Source organism: Molothrus aeneus, chromosome 3 (genome assembly GCF_037042795.1).
Source record: "Molothrus aeneus isolate 106 chromosome 3, BPBGC_Maene_1.0, whole genome shotgun sequence".
In the NCBI taxonomy this organism is placed as follows: domain Eukaryota; kingdom Metazoa; phylum Chordata; class Aves; order Passeriformes; family Icteridae; genus Molothrus; species Molothrus aeneus.
Genome location: NC_089648.1, coordinates 29,885,123 through 29,903,679, shown reverse-complemented (window position 1 = coordinate 29,903,679; position 18,557 = coordinate 29,885,123). Strand labels below are relative to the sequence as shown.

At 48.5% G+C, this 18,557-nt stretch overlaps 2 protein-coding genes across 6 annotated transcripts in view; one reads left to right on the top strand and one right to left on the bottom strand.

Moving 5' to 3' along the window:
- Positions 1-1,611: 1,611 nt before the first annotated feature.
- MRPL14 (mitochondrial ribosomal protein L14) lies at positions 1,612-13,300 on the bottom strand. Of its 2 annotated transcripts, none has more exons than XM_066546575.1 (3): positions 13,246-13,300; positions 5,963-6,049; positions 1,612-2,269 (listed from the first exon to the last, which is right to left on the bottom strand). In XM_066546575.1, the coding sequence occupies exons 2-3, from the start codon at positions 6,034-6,036 to the stop codon at positions 1,903-1,905; spliced, it is 441 nt and encodes a 146-aa protein (XP_066402672.1). In that variant the 5' UTR covers positions 6,037-6,049; positions 13,246-13,300; the 3' UTR covers positions 1,612-1,902. The 2 variants fall into 2 exon arrangements, with proteins under 2 accessions (XP_066402672.1, XP_066402674.1); XM_066546577.1 differs by having other exon boundaries at positions 13,201-13,273.
- Positions 13,301-13,364: 64 nt separating this feature from the next.
- TMEM63B (transmembrane protein 63B) overlaps positions 13,365-18,557 on the top strand; it is a 48,986-nt gene continuing 43,793 nt past the window's right edge. For 2 of the 4 annotated variants that reach the window (XM_066546574.1, XM_066546571.1), the window contains exon 1: positions 13,365-13,503. The gene's annotated coding sequence lies outside the window, so the exon portion shown is untranslated. Of the gene's footprint in view, positions 13,518-18,557 lie in introns of all 4 variants that reach the window. The other 2 variants (XM_066546572.1, XM_066546573.1) reach the window with 2 other exon arrangements.

Sequence of the window (18,557 nt, the reverse complement as noted above, 5' to 3'; positions counted from 1 at the left end):
AGGAGTTTCAAAAGTTGCAGGTTTTCTAAAGCAAGACCTCAGAGCAATTGAGTGGCATAAACACTGTCCCTAAAATTGCATAAAAGCATATACCCTTTTCCTACTCCAAATATGATCCAGAAACAAATCTAACCATGAAAAAAAAGGCAATGGACAATGTTTGAGACATTAGGCTGTGCCATGCCCTTGACCTTGACACTGAAGCAAAACCCACCCAAGGGAGGGAGCCCAGTCACACTTTTCACTGTGACTGCCACACAAAGTTTGCTCACTGTCCCACTTAGAAAAACAGCATAAACATCTCTGAGCACACAGAGTTCCTCCTGGAAGTTGAGTGCACTCAGATTGACTGGAAACACTGACTTCAACCAGGCGAGCATCTGCTCTGCTGCTGTGCCATTGGGCGCACACCAATGGAGGAGGCAAGCCCAGGGCTTAAAGGCGATGCCCATGGGGCACAGAGGACTTAGAGCAGCAGATCCAACGTTCCCCAGCCCTCAGACAACAGCAAACAAGGAACATGCTGCCGGAAGCATGAATCGGCTTTCCCACAGAACTCAGTTCACAGGGAAGTTTTACTTAGTGGGACAGTGCCATTACTTAAAGGTTAATATTGAAATTAAACCTGTAGTGTAATATTTTGTGTGTTACCTGGAGTAATGGAGTTGGAGGGGATCCAGGGCTCACTTTTTCCAAGGACGTCGATTTCACAGTGAGGACCATGGGGCAGATACATCTGCAAGGAGTAACTGGAGTGTGCGATAGCTCAGCACTGCTTTCTTTAGATCTTCACACTGAGGCAATGCAGAGCCAAAGTAAGGAGCTTTCCCAGCATAAGAGGAAGAGGAGGCAGAAGGGCAAGGAGCAGCCAGCGACCACTGCCACCCGACCTGTGAGGAACAGGCCTAGCTGCTTCTGTGACTGCACCCCCTGCACCCTCTTCCCCAGCACTGCTATGTCTACGAGTGCTCTGCACTGATGCTCCTTCACCAGTCACCAGCACCAAGTTTCTCTGCTCAGCTCCATAGAAAAGCAGCTCTTTGGCTCCTGGATCCCAACCAGTCCCAAAAGCAACAGAGTAGCATTTGCCCATTGCTGTGCCTAAGCTTAGGAAACTGGACAACAGCCAGTAGCCCACCAAAGATGATGCCTGAAAATGGTCCCAAGAAGCAGTCCAAAAGGAAGCTTCTTTCTGTGGACCTTTCAAACTGAGCCCAGCCCTTGCATTTATCTGAGAACACAGTTTTCAGGGATTGGTCAGGTGGAGAGCACAGGCTGCATCTCAGCTCACCCTTCGGCTCCCCTTCCTACTTCTGCTTCCCAGTCTCTGGTATGCCCTGTTCAAGGACACACCACTGACAGACGTTGCAAGCCACCGTGCCCTCCTGATTCTAATTGTTCCTAAATACTTCTTTTAGGCAAAGAAAGAAACTAGTCCTTTTATTGAATGTGCCAAAAGCACCCATAGTTCATTACGTATCTCCTCTACCCTATTACTTGTGAATCCATTTTGTAGACCCCCAGTATCACTGGGCCAGGGTTGAGTCTTATTCCTGGGGAACTGGGAAAGGCAGAAATAGGGAAAAGAGAACATAAGCAATACAGCACAAGGATTTTCACGGTCTCATTTTAATGATGACAAACCAGATTAACACCACAGGAGGAGTAAGGGTGAAGGACTGTTTCCCAAACATACTGCAGGTGTTCTGTGAAATAAATCAACCTTCTTTTGGAGAAAAAGAAACTATTTCAATATTTAAATTAGTTGCTTGAAATTCTTAAAAGGGAAGAGATATTCTTGATGAACATCAGCTTTTTCATGTTTCACCAGTTTCTGGAAAAGGACCTAGAACGACTACTGCATTAAAGGATATAGAAGGATTGCTGAAGACCTCTCAGCATTCATATGAAGTTGCGGGCAATGGCCAATACTTTGGAGAACTCGCCTTCTCTTCTTCGCAGTGTATAGGGTATTGGTGTTCTTATTCTAGTCCCTATTGGGTTCCCATTATCTTCTATGAGTACCACATTGTTGGAATCAAATCTAGGCGTCATGGTGGGGCCAGGCATCTTGTGCCCTACAACTAAAGCCTTCTTCTTTTCTCCTTTGATAGCCAGAAGAATCTTATCTCCAACTTTGCCAACTCCAGTCTTGTTATACACGTGGATACATTTTGGTGGCCGGTGGTAGGGCGTGTTCCCCAAGGCGCTGTTGTCCACCACTCGCACGCGGGTTAGTTTCTGTATTGCTCGGCATGCTCCAGTGATGCTAGAAAAGACAGGAGAGAATGACAGACAGATCTCCTCAATAATCCTTGGGGAGCAAAGGCAAACCCAGAACAGAAAGAATCTTGTCAATACACAAACCACTCAGGAGGCACCAGCAATGAATATATACCATGAGTGACACACTGATTGAATTCAATGTGCTTTTTGAAAGCCAGATGCTACTTGGGGCTTTGCACACTCTTTACTAAATGTCAAATACAAAACAACCTTTCTACTCCAAAACACAACTAAAAGATGGCATGAAGAGTGGCTTGTGTACCATGGGCTTTTTAGCAACTGCAGATGATGCAGCTTCAATCTACAAGCGAAAAAATGCGCTCACTTCTGTTTCAAAAAGCCTGCAGGAAACTAAGACTCAAGTCAGGCTCCTTCTATCTTGCACACAGTACCCAGCACTAAGGACTTTTATGATCCACCTTCCTTTCACTGAAGTCTGTGAGTCTCACAGTTTATTTTGTTCTCAGTAAGACCTCTGAGGTCCTGCTGTGGCTGTCCTAAGCTGTTCCCAACTAGAACCTAAGAGATCACCACCTTCCCCATGTAGAAGGAATCCAGAGAGACACACTCTCTTCTGTATACTTGCTTTGTGGAAGAAACAACATAAATAAACTGCACAATACTAGTTGCTAGGTCCGACTCTGAATATTCTTGGGAAGAGCAGGAACATACTACCTTATAGAAACCATTATTCTTTTATTCGGTTAGCTCAAACTCAAGTGATTTGTCGCTTGTCTTCAAAGGACACCCAAACACAGACCATTGGAAAAGAAGGAAGATCCTCTCTGCTGCTGAACAACTGCTTTGCAATGAGGTACTAGAAACATGCTGGCCAGAGCTGCAGGAATGCAAACCTGCTGCCAGCTGAACTATTCAGTGACAACATATGGAAGCAACCTAATCATTCATCTTGTTTTTCAAAAGTGTGTAAAGTAAATAGGGACCATCGTCCCTTCTTGAAGAGGAAAGACCTGTATTTGCAAAGCTACCTAAAAGATGAGCATGCACACCAAATGTGATGTGGATGGACATCAGCTGAAGCAGGAATTTTTACACATGTGAAGAAGGACAGTGGAGTCAATTTGCGTAAGTCCAACTGCTCCGGAGGTCAAGCTCTGCCTTTCAAGATCTGTTTCCCAGAGTAGAGGCCTCCTTTAGCTTTCCTCTCTCTCTCAGAAGTCACTAATCTCTGCAACCAGCCATGCCATCCCATCCAGTCCCATCCCATCTTCTGGCAGGGACTGTGGTACACCACACTCTCTCTCCTCTGCCCACCATCTGTGGCTGCACAACCGGGAAAGCAGAAGGGAGGAGGCTGGAGAAAGACAAGTGTTGTCACAGGAAGGAGCAGGGAAAACCTCGGTGGGACCAAGTGTACAAGACAGCAGTAGCAAATAGACATAAATGTGACTGTCCAGGCACCACTAGACAAGAATAATGGCACTGGGAGAACTTTTTCTTTCCCTCTTTTTTTTTTCTTGATTTCTGCCAGAGTCTTAGAGGAATACCCCACAAAGAAAAGGTCTCCCCATTAAGTTTTCTGAAGTCCTGTTCAACTTTATGGACTGGACTTCACCTCCCTGTCATTGTCACTTATACATGCTCTGGTGGTTTGACAGGAAATGTGTTTTCTGGGATGCTGTGGTTGGGCCAATGAATGTTCAGATTTTAATACTGGCATCTACTGTGGCCATTGGGACATTGGATCCACCTCTGAGAACACGGGGTTAAAAGCAGAGCTCTCCCCTGGGAGGCTCTCTTGGGTTCCAGGTCTCTCCCCCATCCAGCTGCTGCTGCTGGGCGAGGCAGGGGAGCCATGCAGCCAGGTGAGGTAGGCTGAGGCTTGGACCGAGAGGGGAGGTGAAGAGGCCCCCGAGGATGGAAGGGTGGGAGAAGTACCAGGAGGCACCAGGCAGCCCCCCCAAGAGGGAGAGAGAGTACAGCCTGTGCTTGAGACTGCTACCTTGAAACTTGATAACATGTGCCGGCAGCACGGCTGGGAAGGAGAAGCGGAGGAGGGGGGAGGATGCAGCAAGAAGGTGTCCAGCCGCTGTGGGAGTTCCTGAGAAGGCAGAGTCCGAGTTTTTAACCCTTTTTGGACAATGAAAACTTTACAGAACATTGACCTTTCCTAGAAGAGAGATAGAGTGGAAGATGAGGAAGGAAATGGGCAAATGTGAGAGGTCTGGGCGAGTGAGAGATAGTGGAAGAATAGAGAAGAATCCTAGTGGGAAGAGACGATGGAGTGGCTTTTGCTGGACTCTTTTTGTACAGCCATGGACAGAACCATGTTCCTTGTGACACAGAGACTGCATTCTAGGGGGAGGCAATGCCTCAGAACCAAGAAGGTTCAGTGTTGGTGCCCCTCGGCCCCAGGGGGTGAAAAAATATGGGGGGGACAGGTGTCCCAAAGGAGAGACTGTGCTCTTTTTGGAACGGGACAAAGCATCCTTAAAAAGACAACCCTAGAAGCAGCTCTGGTCTGTGTTCAGTGGTGGGAGCACTGGACCTGAAAGGAAGAGGTCACGACGGCAGATGTACTCCGGGCAGTGCCACGAGTGACACAGAAACACACGAGGCTTCGACTGTGTTTCCAGGGGAAGCCCATGGTACAAGAAGGACTCCTCTCCTCTTGATGAACTGAGGATTGATTGTTTGAAGGGTGGTGCTGGACCGAGAGTTGGTGATTTGGGGAATAGATGCATTGTGTTGGAAATATGGTGGGGGGAGGAGGAAATGTATTTGTAAGGTTTTCATTTTTCGTGTGTGTGTTCCTTTTTATATATAGTTGTAGTGTAGTTAAGTATTAAGTTGTGTAGTATGTTAAGTATTATTAAAGTTTTGTTTTCTTTTCTTTCCTAAGTAGGAGCCTGCTTTGCTTATTCCTGGTCACATCTCACAGCAGAAACCAGGGAGAAGGTATCCTCATGGGGGCACTGGCATTGTGCCAGTGTCAAACCATGACACATGCTTTAAATGTATGCTGGCCAATGCTCTCATGCAGCCCACTTAAAGAGAAAGTCAGAAAGAACTGGATACCTCCTTGAGATAGCTCCCAGGACTACCACACAACCTAGCCCATATCTTAATCCCCCTTCTGGGAACGACTATTCTCATCCTTAGAGATTCCCCAAATTGGCACAGTGTACTGTGGAATTAAACTCTAAGATTTGTGCAAGGCATTGTAAAACATGAAGTCCATAAATTTAAAACTTTAAATGCCTAGAGCAAGAAACAAAAGAAAAACAACAAAATAGACACTGTTAAGTATGAGAAAGTAATTTTTCAGATTATTTTTATTCTAAATAAATTATAAACTGTTGAATAATTTTGAGCACTGTAATTGGCTCTGCATCAGCAGCGGCTTGCTCTTGGGTTTTTTTGCACTTGCATGAGAAACACAGACACTTTCAACTTCTACTTGCAGGCCCATGTATGGCTGTCAAAGGCCTAAAAGCCTCCTTACACACATATGAAAATGCAGAATGCTAGGAACCTGCAAATGGAGTGTCTGGGCTCACTTTTCAACCTATGAAAGGACAAGTGTAAGATTTACAAAAAAAATTTATTACCCTTTTGAATTACAAATGCTGTATCTTATTCTTGATCAACTTAAGAGCATCTCTTCCAACCATGAAACATTCTGAAGAGAACAAAAGCAAACTCTGAAAGTTACCTGAACTGTCGTTGGATCACAGCACTGCTTAGATGGGTTAAGGATAAACCAACTCGTCTATTCAAGAGAGCCATTTGGTAGCCAACCCTGCATAAGAAACAAAAGAATTATTAACTCTGGAAAATGGACAGAATTTGGTTCGCTTTCTTTCCTTTACATGAATCACACACTAGGGCATCAGCACCTATTAAGATGGTGCAATCCACAGGACACAGAGTGCTAGCAGCAGCTGCAGCACACTACAAGCAGATCTACAACCCCTGCCTGAATTCAGGAGACAATGTAATTCAGACACATATTCTACAAAGCTGGATTCAGTATCACTGCATTGCAGTTTCCTAGACACGGAGGTAAGGGCCCTTCTGTGTGCACTGTGAATCATGTAACAGGAAACAGGTTTGAGAATTTCAGATGTGAACTGGTTTAGAGGCTGCAATGCCCAGAAAAAGTCATCATGGTTACTTGTAAAAGCTACCAAGGTTACCTACAAAACTAAGCAAAAGGCCAAATAACCTATAGACTGGCATCACAGCTTCAGGAAACAATTTGCCAGACAAGAAACAAGTCAGAGCTCCATTGGTGAGGGCATGCTCTCTCTTGGCATACAAAGGTGTTAAGCAGCCTCAAGTTACAAGACACGGTTACGCCGCTGCCAGTCTTGCCCTGTTCAGGCTGCCCAGAGAAGAGTTCCCTGTACCTTTACAGTGCTCACTCCATGCTGCTGTACACTGCACATCACCCTGAGTGCAGCAGAGCTGGGTTACAAGGGTAACCTCACTGAGAACCACACCCTCCTCCCTGCCTACGTCTGTGGCAGCACCCTAACCCCATTCTGTCAGACTGACTGGGACCAGCTTGCGTGCGCAGACACAAAGGCTTATCTGAACCCAGATCACTCTCCCAAACATTATTAGGGAGCCATGACCCAGGTGGTTATGCCAGCAGATCCAAGTGAAGGAAGGAAACAACACAGACCTAGAGCCAGGCCTCTTTCAGGCCAGCTCAGGTACAGCTAAGACTTTCCACCTGACTGCAACTACCACCATGTGACACAGCTTGCTGTGACCTTGGCAGTGTAACCAACATGTGCTCTGCTTCTCTCCTTTCAAAAGCAAACACTAAAAATCCATTGACCTCATCTCTCTCTGACAGTTCTGATGAGTTTTGGGCCAAACTATAATAATACACTGTAAAGCCATTTTTAACCTTTATTTTTAAAATAAAGCTGAGTTAACGTCTCTAGAGAAAAAAAATACCCACAGAGCCTTCAAATAGACAATGCCACAGCTCTTAATACAACCAAGTGAAGTCCAGCCTAAATCTTAACTCTCTCTTTTATTATTTTTTCCTCCAATGTGTTTGCTTACTTGGGGATGTGTGTAAGTTTTAGGGTCTGCAGCTGTTCTACAAAGCAAGTGTTACCTGAGAGCACAATGAAAAGCACAGGACATGTGCACCACAGCAGTTTTGAGTGGTGCTACCTGAGCAAAGCACAGGTGGCAAACCAACTCTGTCAAACAGGCAGGTTTGGAAAAGAACAGCAACAGCCAAAGCTTACATTTATTTACTTAAAAAAAAAAAAAAGCCACTTTTCTGTGGAGTAGATGATCATCAAATGAGTCGAGAGCTTGCCCACACTGTCTCCTCTCTGAAATGTGACTCCAAAAAGGCTGTGTTTATGCCACATGTCCTTACCTGTGTGATCCTAATGCCTAATGACAGCAAGGCCCTGTTGCATTTACAGTGCTGCTGGCAATCAAGGTCCAATACCTGGCCTTGCTGATGCTCAGATTTTTAAGCAAGTTCAACTATGCTGACTTGCTTTAAGCCCACCATCTGCCTGCATCCTGTTCTGCATGTGAGTGTGCTGTCTCCCCATGGGAAAGAATCATAATGAGCCTTTGGATCCCTCTAGAAAACCCAAAAAAGCAGCAGCAAGTTGGCCTCTCTGTTGTCTTTCATGGACACTTCTTGGGGAATTCAGAGAGCACTGTCACCCCCATCTCTATTTCCTAGCAGGCATGGTAGCCTTGGTGGCTGGGGAAGGTGTGTCTGCTCATCCTCATCACTACATAAGCGAAGTCTGTGAGCTCATGACAAGGCAAGCACAGCTGCAGGCTCTGACTGCTGTCAAAGGGACAGCAGCATTAAGACCAACATACCCAGATGTGCTTAAAGCACAACTAAAATGTGCTTAAGTGTTGCATAAACTCTGAACTCACTCATCGCTCCTGGGACAAGTCACTGTTTGTTTCTACCCCGTAGCAGCAGTGAAGGTTTGAAGTTACAAAACTACCAGCGGAAGCATCAACAGCATTAAGTGTCCAACGACTGTTTATTTTTTCAGATGACTCAGTATCCCCTTCTCAGCTAAGAATCATTTCTCAGTACATTAAGATGTGTCACAAGCTAAGAAATTTCTTATGATTGATTATTTGGTATGAAGCATCCTGTTAGCAACTGAGTAAACAGGGGGGATGTTTCCAATTAGCAGGAGGGTTCAGGGTGGAGGGAAAAGAAGAATGCATCTATGGCATGAAGAACAGCATTCAAGGGTGCAAGTGTGTTCACACACTTGAAGAGTGAATCACAACTTCAGCTATTGTAACATGCCAGCTTCCTTTCTAGAAAGGACCAGCCACTAGTCTGGGTCTCAACCAGACCCAGTCCCAGTTTGATCCCTCTGTGGCTGTGAACTTTATCTCTCTTGCCCTCAGTTTAGCCCTAAGGAGTTGCTAATTACTAAACAATTAAGCTTTGAAGGGCAAAAAAACCCGTTCACTCTGGCACACTTTGTGCTGCCACACGAACACTCCCAAGCTAGTGCCAAAATTGAAGAGAACACTCCCAAGTTGGTGCCAAAATTGAAGAGCTGCTATAAATCGATGACAGCCATCAGCCCCAGTGCCCCCAGCACTTTTCTCCTTCCCAGCACACATTGCCTCACACCAGGGAGCCTTAAAAAGGCTCAGAGGAAGCTGCACTTAGGCACAGGGAATGTATATGATCCAGGTTTGCTTCTGAAGGTGGCTCTTTGCAGGTCACCAGGTTTCAGTGCTCCCAGGTGTATGGGAAGAGTAACCCCATACCCTTCAAGCACAGCAAAATTTGTCGGAATTCCCAGAAGTCTGCCATTGGTACTACCCAACTGATACAGGCAGGAGCGCACTGCAAAATACCCTGGACAGACAGAACACCACCACTTGCTTAGTACTTAGTCACTAATACACTCCTGACCAAGGACTTATCTTTGAAGGGGGCTTTGGAGGTCATCTAGTCCAATCTCCTGCTCAAGCAGGATTAATTTCCAAGTTTTCCAAACTAGGCAAGAGCAGTATTTAAATAGACACTATCCTAAAATGAGAAGCCTCAAAGGCAACTATTGATATAACATTGACCACTCATAGCTGCACCAAAGCAGCAATAAAGAATCAGAAAGAGGAATCTCTTGCTGTTTCTATCCTGCTGCCCCTAATTTTTAGTAGTGGCTCTATTTCATGAAAATCACAGTCACAGATACTTTGCCCCTCTCCACATATCTGTTAAAAGTTATCACGGACCTCAGACAAGAGCTCAAACTAACATTCAGAAAAAGGTGAGGAATTTGTTAATCAAATATTCACTAAAATGACCTTATTTCTACTTCACTGAATTACTTTTGAGCATGCAGTAACCTGCTACTGCAAATACTCTTCTCAAGGACCCTTCAGCCTTACCCCATTCAATGCAAAAGATTGACATAGAATTCCAGCACTGCTCAACAAAGAAACTCTTCACCAGTTATAAACATACGGAAGTTATTTATCCACTGCACCATTTTCAAGTGCTCTAGCTATCACCTTCAGTGGTTTTCCTTGATATTAAAGAACTAACTTGTATTTGCTGAAATCTTGACTGGCTTTTGAATGGAGAAATTCTGGAAAGTTTCATCCCAGCTAATAAAATTTGAAAACACAAAAGATACATGTACAGCATGAGTAGACCACCTCAGGGAACTGATACAGAGCGAGGACATGTGCCAGACAAGGAAGAGAGGATTACATACTCACTTTAAATGAACATCAGGGCACACAGCACCAAAGGAAGCCCCGTGTCCCCCCAACACACACTTCCATCACCTCCCTCAAGCTGGCTTTAGCACTTATGTAGATCAGTCATTTTTCAGCTAGCTCAGCCTGAAGGCACATGAACACTCCTGCAGCAGAACGTGGTCTGCAAGTCCCAGTCTGCAACACAAGACTGGGACTTCTCCCACTGGCAACTCAGCTTTATGTGGTGACAGTATCTCCAAAGAAACACCAGGAGACTTAGACAAGAAAAGAATCTCTTCTCATTTCAGCAAAAACACTGGTGTGCCTCACAAGAATGGTCTGCATGAATCTGCTCTACTAATACAGCCATGGGAGCACTGAAAAGGTCTAGATCTGAACACTCCAGAAGCCGTGCAACAGTTCTGACCAAGGTCTTACCAGTGGTCTACACCCGAAAAAAAACAGTCAAGGCACCATTCTTACCCTGCCTGCATGCTAGAGTAAATGTAATTTTAAAGAGTGCTGCTACCTGGCAATCCAGCAATACTTTCCTTTTTAAGTTTTGGAACGAACCCCTCCTCCCTATATTCCCAAGATCTCTAATTCCATAATAATTCAGCTACTCCTTTTCCTTCTTTCTGTTGGCAACTCATCCACACAGACAGGCCCCATAGAAAACCAATGGATGTTGCAAAGCAAATGCTGAGGCCATCTACCCAAAGACTGCTGTCAAAGCCAAAGAAACCAGATAAAAATATTCTTCACTTTTATAGCAGTGACCTGATCTGCACAGTCAAACAGTGGGGACCAACATCACCTTTATTCTTTTAAAAGATCAAAACAGACATCCTCCAGGCAGCATAAAGATTTGAACTGCATCTGTCATCCAGCATTAAAACACAGGAAATAAACTCAAGACAGTACATGCAACGCAAATGCCTAAACCCCTACTCTGCCACTGTAGGTCTATTTATAGACCGTCTGCCACAGCGAGCTGCAGGAGCCAACTGTGAACTGGGGGACTCAATCTATTCACAGCTCTCCTCCTAAAGGAAACAATGTGATTAAGGGCTGTGTGTGTTAAAAATACACAAGATATTCATTACCAAGACATAATTGGTTTTATATTAATGATTAAAAAAAAAAGACCAGGATTCATACAGAGGAATTAAGTCTTTTTTAAATCTGTTTATGAACAGGATTAGCTATTAAAGAGGATATTTACTGATCCAAGCTACCAACAGAAACTCATTACAGGTATATCTGTTAACAATTTTGAAGCAAAACACACTAAGCTCATTTTCTAGACCATGATCAGGAATGGCAGATAACAAAAGAGCTGCATAAAATAAAACTTACTTTTGACATTTTACGTATCCAGAAGTCACAACTCTAAAGTACTTATATAGTACTTATTGTCCTAATATCAGAACACCTAAAATCATCCTATATAATCATATTCTCAGCACTGTACTAAAATAGGGAGGGGTTATTCTCAGTGCACCAGCAGAAAATTATGCTACAGAGAGGACAACTATCTGCGTGAAGTCAACAGAAATGAGAAGTAGGGCAAGTACTGGATTAGCTCCAGAAGTTCTCGCTGGTGGGCCTGTGGGGTTTGAGGTGAAGCCAAGAAAGGTCTCTCTCCTGTCTCTGCCTTTTGGGAATCACATGTGAATTCAGAGAACTGCCCACACCACTGTAATTTTACACTGCTATCACCTCTCAAATGTCTCTTTACCGGTTTTAGAAGTATTGAGGTCCCAAGAGCAGGACAATGGTGGAAAGCCACAAGACCGGATTTGGTTCCCAGCCCTGACCCAGGTGGCCAGCCCTCAACCAGTAAGGGCAATCACAACCCAGACAGCAGTAACCACGCTGGGGGGAGCTGTGGCAAGGAGAACGACACAAACAAGAAGGAAGAGAAGATGTGTAGCTGTGTCTCGACCATGAAAAAACATCAGGAACAAATGACCTAAACTAGTTGTTCACAGAACAAAAAACGACAGTGGCTCTAGGTCTTCCTGATAAAGCTGTACCAGAAAAGGATGCCTAATGCTGTTGGAATTCTGGCTTAAGAGAAACATGACCCGGAGACAAAGGAACGCTCGCATCACAAGGTAGTACAGAGCTACCTGTAGCTTTGGTGGCATAAGCCTCATCTCTCGCTCAGAAACTTCCCTTAACTCAGTCTCTCTCTGTCCAAAGACCCTCTCAGGCACGCCTGGAGCTCTGGAACCAGAGAAGGCAACAGAGCTCAGATGAGCATCTGTGTCCTGCTGTTAGAAAGGCTGGCTTGCCTAACTGTTTGGGCTATAAATATTAAGTTATTCATGCTTTTAAGAAACATGTCATACAGCCTTTTCCCCCAATTGCCTCCCCTCACTCACTGGACCTCCAAAAGAGCTTTCTGGAGAATAACCAGGAAAGCACAGACTGGTGCCCACACTTCCCGAGTCCCGATGACACACGTGAGTAAATGCCACGCTTGTCAGGACACAGGAATTTTGGTCTAACTTTGCTTCATGACTACTCACACCCACAAAAGCCTAACCCCAGCATCGCCGCCCCACGCGAATTCTGAGCAAAGAAACTCTCTGAACATGCAGGAACTTCAGAAGAGTATTTTTCCCTCTCTCCCAGGCCGCTCCAGTGTGCAAGCGACAGAAAGGCTGCAGCTCCCGGCTGCTTCCCCGCGATGTCACCACCCCGTGCCGCCCTGCGTGCCACGCCAACTCGCGCCGCACATCTTCGGGGACAGAGCAGCAGCTCATGCTCAGGGCTCACACCTCCCGAGCCCTGCGCACAGAGCACCGGGGGCACCTGCAAGCGGCTCCCTCCAGGGCATGGGCGGCAGGGCCGGGACCCGGTGGCAGGGAAGGCCCGGCCGTCCCCGGGGCCCACAACTGAGCACGGCAGCGGCGCAGCCCAGCGCCCGGGCGCTGAGAGGGGCCGAGCCGCTCCGAGCCGCTCCGAGCCGCTCGGCCACAGGACCGTGTGAGGGGCCGGCGCCGTCCCCGAGAAAAAGCCAGCGTGCCAGGAGCAGGCCGGTCCGGCGGCGGGGCAAGGCCGGCTACCGGCCCTGCTGGGCGCTGCGATACCGAGCTAGGCTACCCTGCGCTGCGCTGCACGGCCAGCATCCGTCCCGTCCCGTCCCAGTCCCGTCCCAGTCCCGTCCCAGTCCCGTCCCAGTCCCGCCGCTCGCACCCCGGGCCCCGCCGCGGACCCCCGCGTGGAGCGCGCGCGCCCTACCGCCCAGCGCAGCCCCCGTGCGCACGCGCGGCGCCGCGGTTCCGCCCCCCCCCCCCCGCCGCTGTGCGGAGCCGGGGGCTGCGCGCCCGCCCACTGCCGGGGCCCCGCCCCCTCGCCGAGCGCAGCCGAACCCAGCCGAACCGAACCGAACTCGACCGAGCTCAGCGGTCGTCGCTCGCTGCCGAGGGCGGCGGTGAGCAGCGCGGTACCGCAGTGCCCGGTACGGCCCGGGGAGAGCCCGTCCGCGCCTGACACGGGGTAAGGGGCCGCCGGTAAGCGGGCGGGAGCTGGGGCACTGTGGGGCGCGGCGGCTGCGGCTCCTCTAGGCCCGGAGGGTTTTTGCCGGTGGGGATGGTGGGGGGTCCGCGGTGGCGCCTCAGGCCGTGCTGAGGCCGGGCCGGGCCGGGCGCGCGGCCGTTGCGCCGAGCCCGCGGTGGAGGCGGCCGGGCCGGGGCCGGGGGCGCCGCTGCCATCTTGGGGCGGAGCGGGGCGGGGGGCGCGGTGCCCGTGGAGCGGCGTGGGCCGCCCGCCGCCCCAAGGCCGCCAGGGCTTTCCTGCTGTCCCCCGGGCGCCTGTCCCTCGCCTCGGCTGCTGTTGGGTAACCGGGTTTGTGCATCTTGGGGGTCGCCGGACCCCCGCCCGCGGCGCGCCCGGCTCTTCTGCGGTCGGCGCTTTTGTGCGTCGCTCTTGCAGGCACCGCTGTGAAGCAGAGCAGCAGGGCGGCAGGAGGGATGTTCCAAGGGTGGTGGGAGTAGCGCGGAGTTTTCTGATACTGCCCTGTTTATCCTCCCCGGAATACTCGACAAAGGCTGTCGGATACAGCTCATGACCGTGGCCAGATAGCCAAGCAGTCCCTTTTTGCTCTTGTCTCAGTCGCCAACCGCTCCACATCAGTAAGCCATGTTTTTTTCCTCCTGCTGTAGAGTGCACCCTTTATTTAGCTACCTGCTGGAGGGGGCATCACGCCAAAAATCTGCAATGTGGCTGCAGTTACACTGGTGTTCTCAGCAGGTTTGGTAGCTCTCAGCTAGATGGAGAGCAGGTGTTTTGGCAATTTGAGGTTCTGGGCACCTCCCTCCCTTGCTCATCTCGGTAGCAGTTAGAAACAAAAAGCGTATCAGTGTGTGCTCAGGGTGGCTAATTTAGTTGTGTATAGTCCTAGAGGAGTCCCTTCTCTCCTGGATTTGTCTGTTACTGTGAAAGTGTCTTGCTCCATAGTGTCATTCTCTGGAGGAAGCACACACGGAAGGCCATGGGCTGTGGGGCAGGAGCATCCGATTAGCGGCGGTCACAAAGCTGCTGAAGGGTTGCATGGCTCAGGCACCTTTTGGGTGGTGCTGCCGATGCCCCACCTGAGTGTGGGACAGAGCCTTTGCAAGTGCATGGCGGGGACCAGTGCCTGCCCTTCCCCTCCAAACAATCACACTGTACAGTGCCTAATAGCTTTTATTACTCTTAATGCTTCTGAGAGAGGCAGAGCTGACTACTCAGCTCATAACTGACTCCAGGAGGACTCCATTCAACCAGAAATAGCAAAGCATTACTTCTAATGACTGCAATTAGCTGGTATCTACCGAGGAAGGCCTTTTTCATCTTGAGCCTTTTAGTAGTAGGAATACGCTATCTTTATGGGGAGAGAAGTCCATTCTGCAGTCTTCACCTGGATACCAAAAGAGCAAAATAAACATGAAAGAACGTGCCTTTGAGGGGATTGGGAAGAGGCTCTGGTTTGACTCATAAGTATGTTTTGTTGCAATAAGTTTGCTCTGTTTTTGTCTGTTCCTGTCTGGTAACCTTGGAAGGAACTGAAGCTACTGTATTTTCTGGGGGTGTCAGTTTTCATGTAAAGAAGGCATCGCCACATGCTCCATTTTCTTGCCCTTTGACCAGAGCATAGTGTAACTGTCCTAAATTGTTCTGAAGCCATGAGATGGGACAAGAAAAGAAAAATTCTGAGTGTACTTTGCTTCTAGTTTGTGTGGGGGTTTAATTTTATTTTTTCTTTCTGGGCTTAAAGTATCCTTGGTTATATTTTTCAGCTTTCTGCAGTAATAAAGTGGGCTAGGAACTTGCTTGGAGAGGTTTTTATATTGTTTACATGGAAAATAAATCTTCACAAAATCTCTTCATTCTGGGAACTAGAACTTCCAGAAAATCCCAGGTAGCCTGAGATTTCAATAAAACTTTGAGTGCTGGCAGTGCCCAGGCCCTGTTTTTTGGCTGTAGCTGATTACACTTTGTGTGAACCCCCGGTCACCGGGGGACCCACGGCATCCTGCCGGCAGCTCCTCTGCCACCCGCCCGTCCACACCGAGGTGCAAGCCCAGCCTGCCTCCTTTCCTCCTTTCCTTTCCTTTCCTGGAGCTGTGAGTGCCCCAGCTGTGTGCTGAAAATCCAAGGACTGCAGGCAACACCTCCCGCTCCCACCCAAGACAGTTGGGACCAGTGTCATCTGACGTGAGGCCTGCGCAGCCGTGTGGTGCTTGGGGAGGGAGGAGGCCCTGGGTGTAGGATACTCCGTGTGTGCTGTTAATTCCAGACAGCGCTGGTTATGGATCCTGTGGCTGATTTGCATATCAAAGCATCTGAGAGCTCTGCCGTGGGTAGGGATGGGCAAGGATGATAAGGCTTGCTGGAGGCTGGGACTGGATCTTTTCCGTGGCTTTTTGTGGTGCACAGATGAGACAAGATGATGGGAATGTTTGGAAAATGGAGTTTGTATCCATGTCCTTGTAAGACACGTCCATAAAGGCTTTTTTAATCTAGCAGCTGCTTTCCAGAGGGTGGAAACCAGGCAATTCTTGGTGACAGTCCCTTAGGCTGCTCCTTTCCTGCCTCCTGCTGCCACTGGGAGCTTGCTGGGTAGCCCACAGTGTGGAGCCCTGCAGATGCACACACACATCCCCCCTCCCCATCATCCAGCAGCTCCTGCAGCAAATGGCCAGTGTGCCAGCCTGCTGCTTGTTCTCCACACTGCCTCTCACACAAGGAGGCAGAGGCCCTGCTTGGGGCCTCAAAGCATAGGGGCAGATTTCCTACTGCCTGAACTGGCTCTGCAGGGTCTTTCGGGATAGTTGGTGGGGTGGGGGGACAGAGAATGGCAGAGCCTTGAATGGGCCATGGCCTCTGAGATACTGAATGAGTCAGAGGAGGGTTTGGCTATGTCTGATCTCAGTAAAGCTGTCTGTTCTTCCTCCGGCTCTGGAAATGAACCTGGGGAGCTTCCAGCTTGTTTGCAGGCTGAGCTGGAAACTGAAATGCAGGTTTCCAGGAGGGGAGAGAGGTGGGGGTCCCTGTGTCCCTCTGCCACTTTGATCTCAGCAGGTGTGTTGCTGGTGCTGATGCTCTAGCCCCAAAGGACCACACCATGGGGCAGGTGGCCTGTCTGAAGGTAGCTCTGTGTTCATTGTGAGAGTGCCTGCTCCCCAGAACTGCAGTCCTTGTCCTCTTTCCTGTGCCCTGTACAGCTCAGGCTCTTACTGGCATGGACCCCTCACCTTCCTATCCATAGGGCAAGTTGATTTGTGCAGGACCTGCCTTGAGCACAGCCTTCTCAGAAGGCACCTTTCTGCCTGCATCCTCATCTGTCAGAAGCATTCTGGCTTGTCCAGGGTAGTGAGTGGGGGGGCAGGCCTGATGCATTGCCTAGAAAGTTGGTTAAAAGGAGAAGAATAAAAATCAAGGAATAAGAAAGAAATGCATCTGTATGTATGCATTCTGCAACAGAGAAGGTGAGATTCATGAAGTCACTGCCAAGCTTGTAGAGCAAAGCCTTGCGGTATAAAATGGCTTTTCTCTGAGCCTGCAGGCCTGTGGTTGGCACTGCCTTCTCACTTCATGTCCTTCCAGCATGGAGCTGGGTGTCTGCCCTCTGCTCCAAATACAGATTAGCTGCAGGAAGCCTGAGGCTGGCTTGCTATGAGAGATGCAGAATACTTTCCTCTGTGTTTCTCTGCACAGTGCTCACTGCCCTTTACAGGGCTATGTTTGCATGCTCCCTATGTATTCCTTGCACATGATTGCTAAGCAGTCCTGGAGAGGCTTCTGTTCTCCCCATGGCTCTTGCATGTTGAAATTGACTGCCTGCCATTCTCCCTCTTCTGTTTTCACCTCCCTTCCTTCACTCCTTAAAGCCAGGTTGGGGAATGGAAACAGTTTCCATGTATCCCAGTGCTCTTGTCAGGCCAAGCTCTTGGAGTGGCTACACAGTTTATATGGGCAAAATAGCATCCTGCTGGCATAGCCCACTACATCTGAGCAAGGTCTCCTGTTCTTGATGTGCTTTGGTCTAACTGTGATGCCAGCAGCCTCTGCCCACATGGTTATTGTGCTGGGAAGAGAGAGAGCTCTTCTTTTATGCATGCTGTTTTTCCCCAGAGAAACTGGCTGTTGGTAGTACAGGTCTGGCTTAAAGCAAGGTTTTGAAGATTTCCATTTCTGTTGGCTGTTTGTGCTGTTGCATTAAAGAAAGGGCTTGATCTCTTAAAGAACTGTGTATTAGAAAGGCGACACATTGCATCAGCACAGGAAAAAGCAGTCACAGGCAGGATTCATGCTGCCTGTTTTCAGTGTGTTCTGCTGTTGCTTTTCTGAACCACCACAGCCATGCTACCTCTGAGCAGCAAGCTGAAAAATCTCCCTGCCTTTCTCTGTGTGGAAGAATGACTGCTGCAGATCTTTCCTGTGTGTCTCTTTGCCCTCACTCCCTGGAAGGACTGTATGCCCCCAGAGCTACCCACATCCCTTCCCTGGGTGTGCTCATCACCTCTGCACCCCTGTAATTTTTTGTGCAGAGAAGTTGCTTGCTTTGACACCCCCTTTTCAAGCAATGCTCTCTCATGTTTCTGTGTGGGTCTCTGTTCCCAGCTTATTGCAGAGGATCACTCTGCAGACAGCTAGCTGCCACCAGTGATCTGACCTCTGGCTCTGATGCCATGTGGTGTTGCCTGTGGGGAGGTGTCGTGCTTTCTCCTGTTGACCTGCATGGAAGAACTGTTCTGATGGACTCCCTTAAATCATCCACCTGTCTCCTGATGTGTTGCTGACATGGGTCAGGAGCAGTGTGCTATTCTTACAAGAGCAATTTTGCTCAAGAGCGCATTTGGTGGGAGAGTTGTGTGCTGGCCTGGCCCTGCTTTTGCCAGATAAACAATGGCCTTTAGGAGACTTTGTTTCAGAACTCTTCAAAGTCAGAGACAATCTTGGCATGATCTTGTACTTAGAGGAAACTCAGATGGCAGCAGGCCTTGTCTTCTGCTTGAAGTAATTATCCCATCGGATGATTTCTGCTGGAGGGCAGAGAGCACCTGGCA

Coding starts and splice junctions, on each gene's coding strand:
- MRPL14 (XM_066546575.1), bottom strand. CDS start 6,036: ATGGCTCTCTTGAATAGACGAGTTGGTTTATCCTTAACCCATCTAAGC. Junction 2,270..5,962: donor GTGATCCAACGACAGTTCAG/GTAACTTTCAGA, acceptor TGTCTTTTCTAG/CATCACTGGAGCATGCCGAG.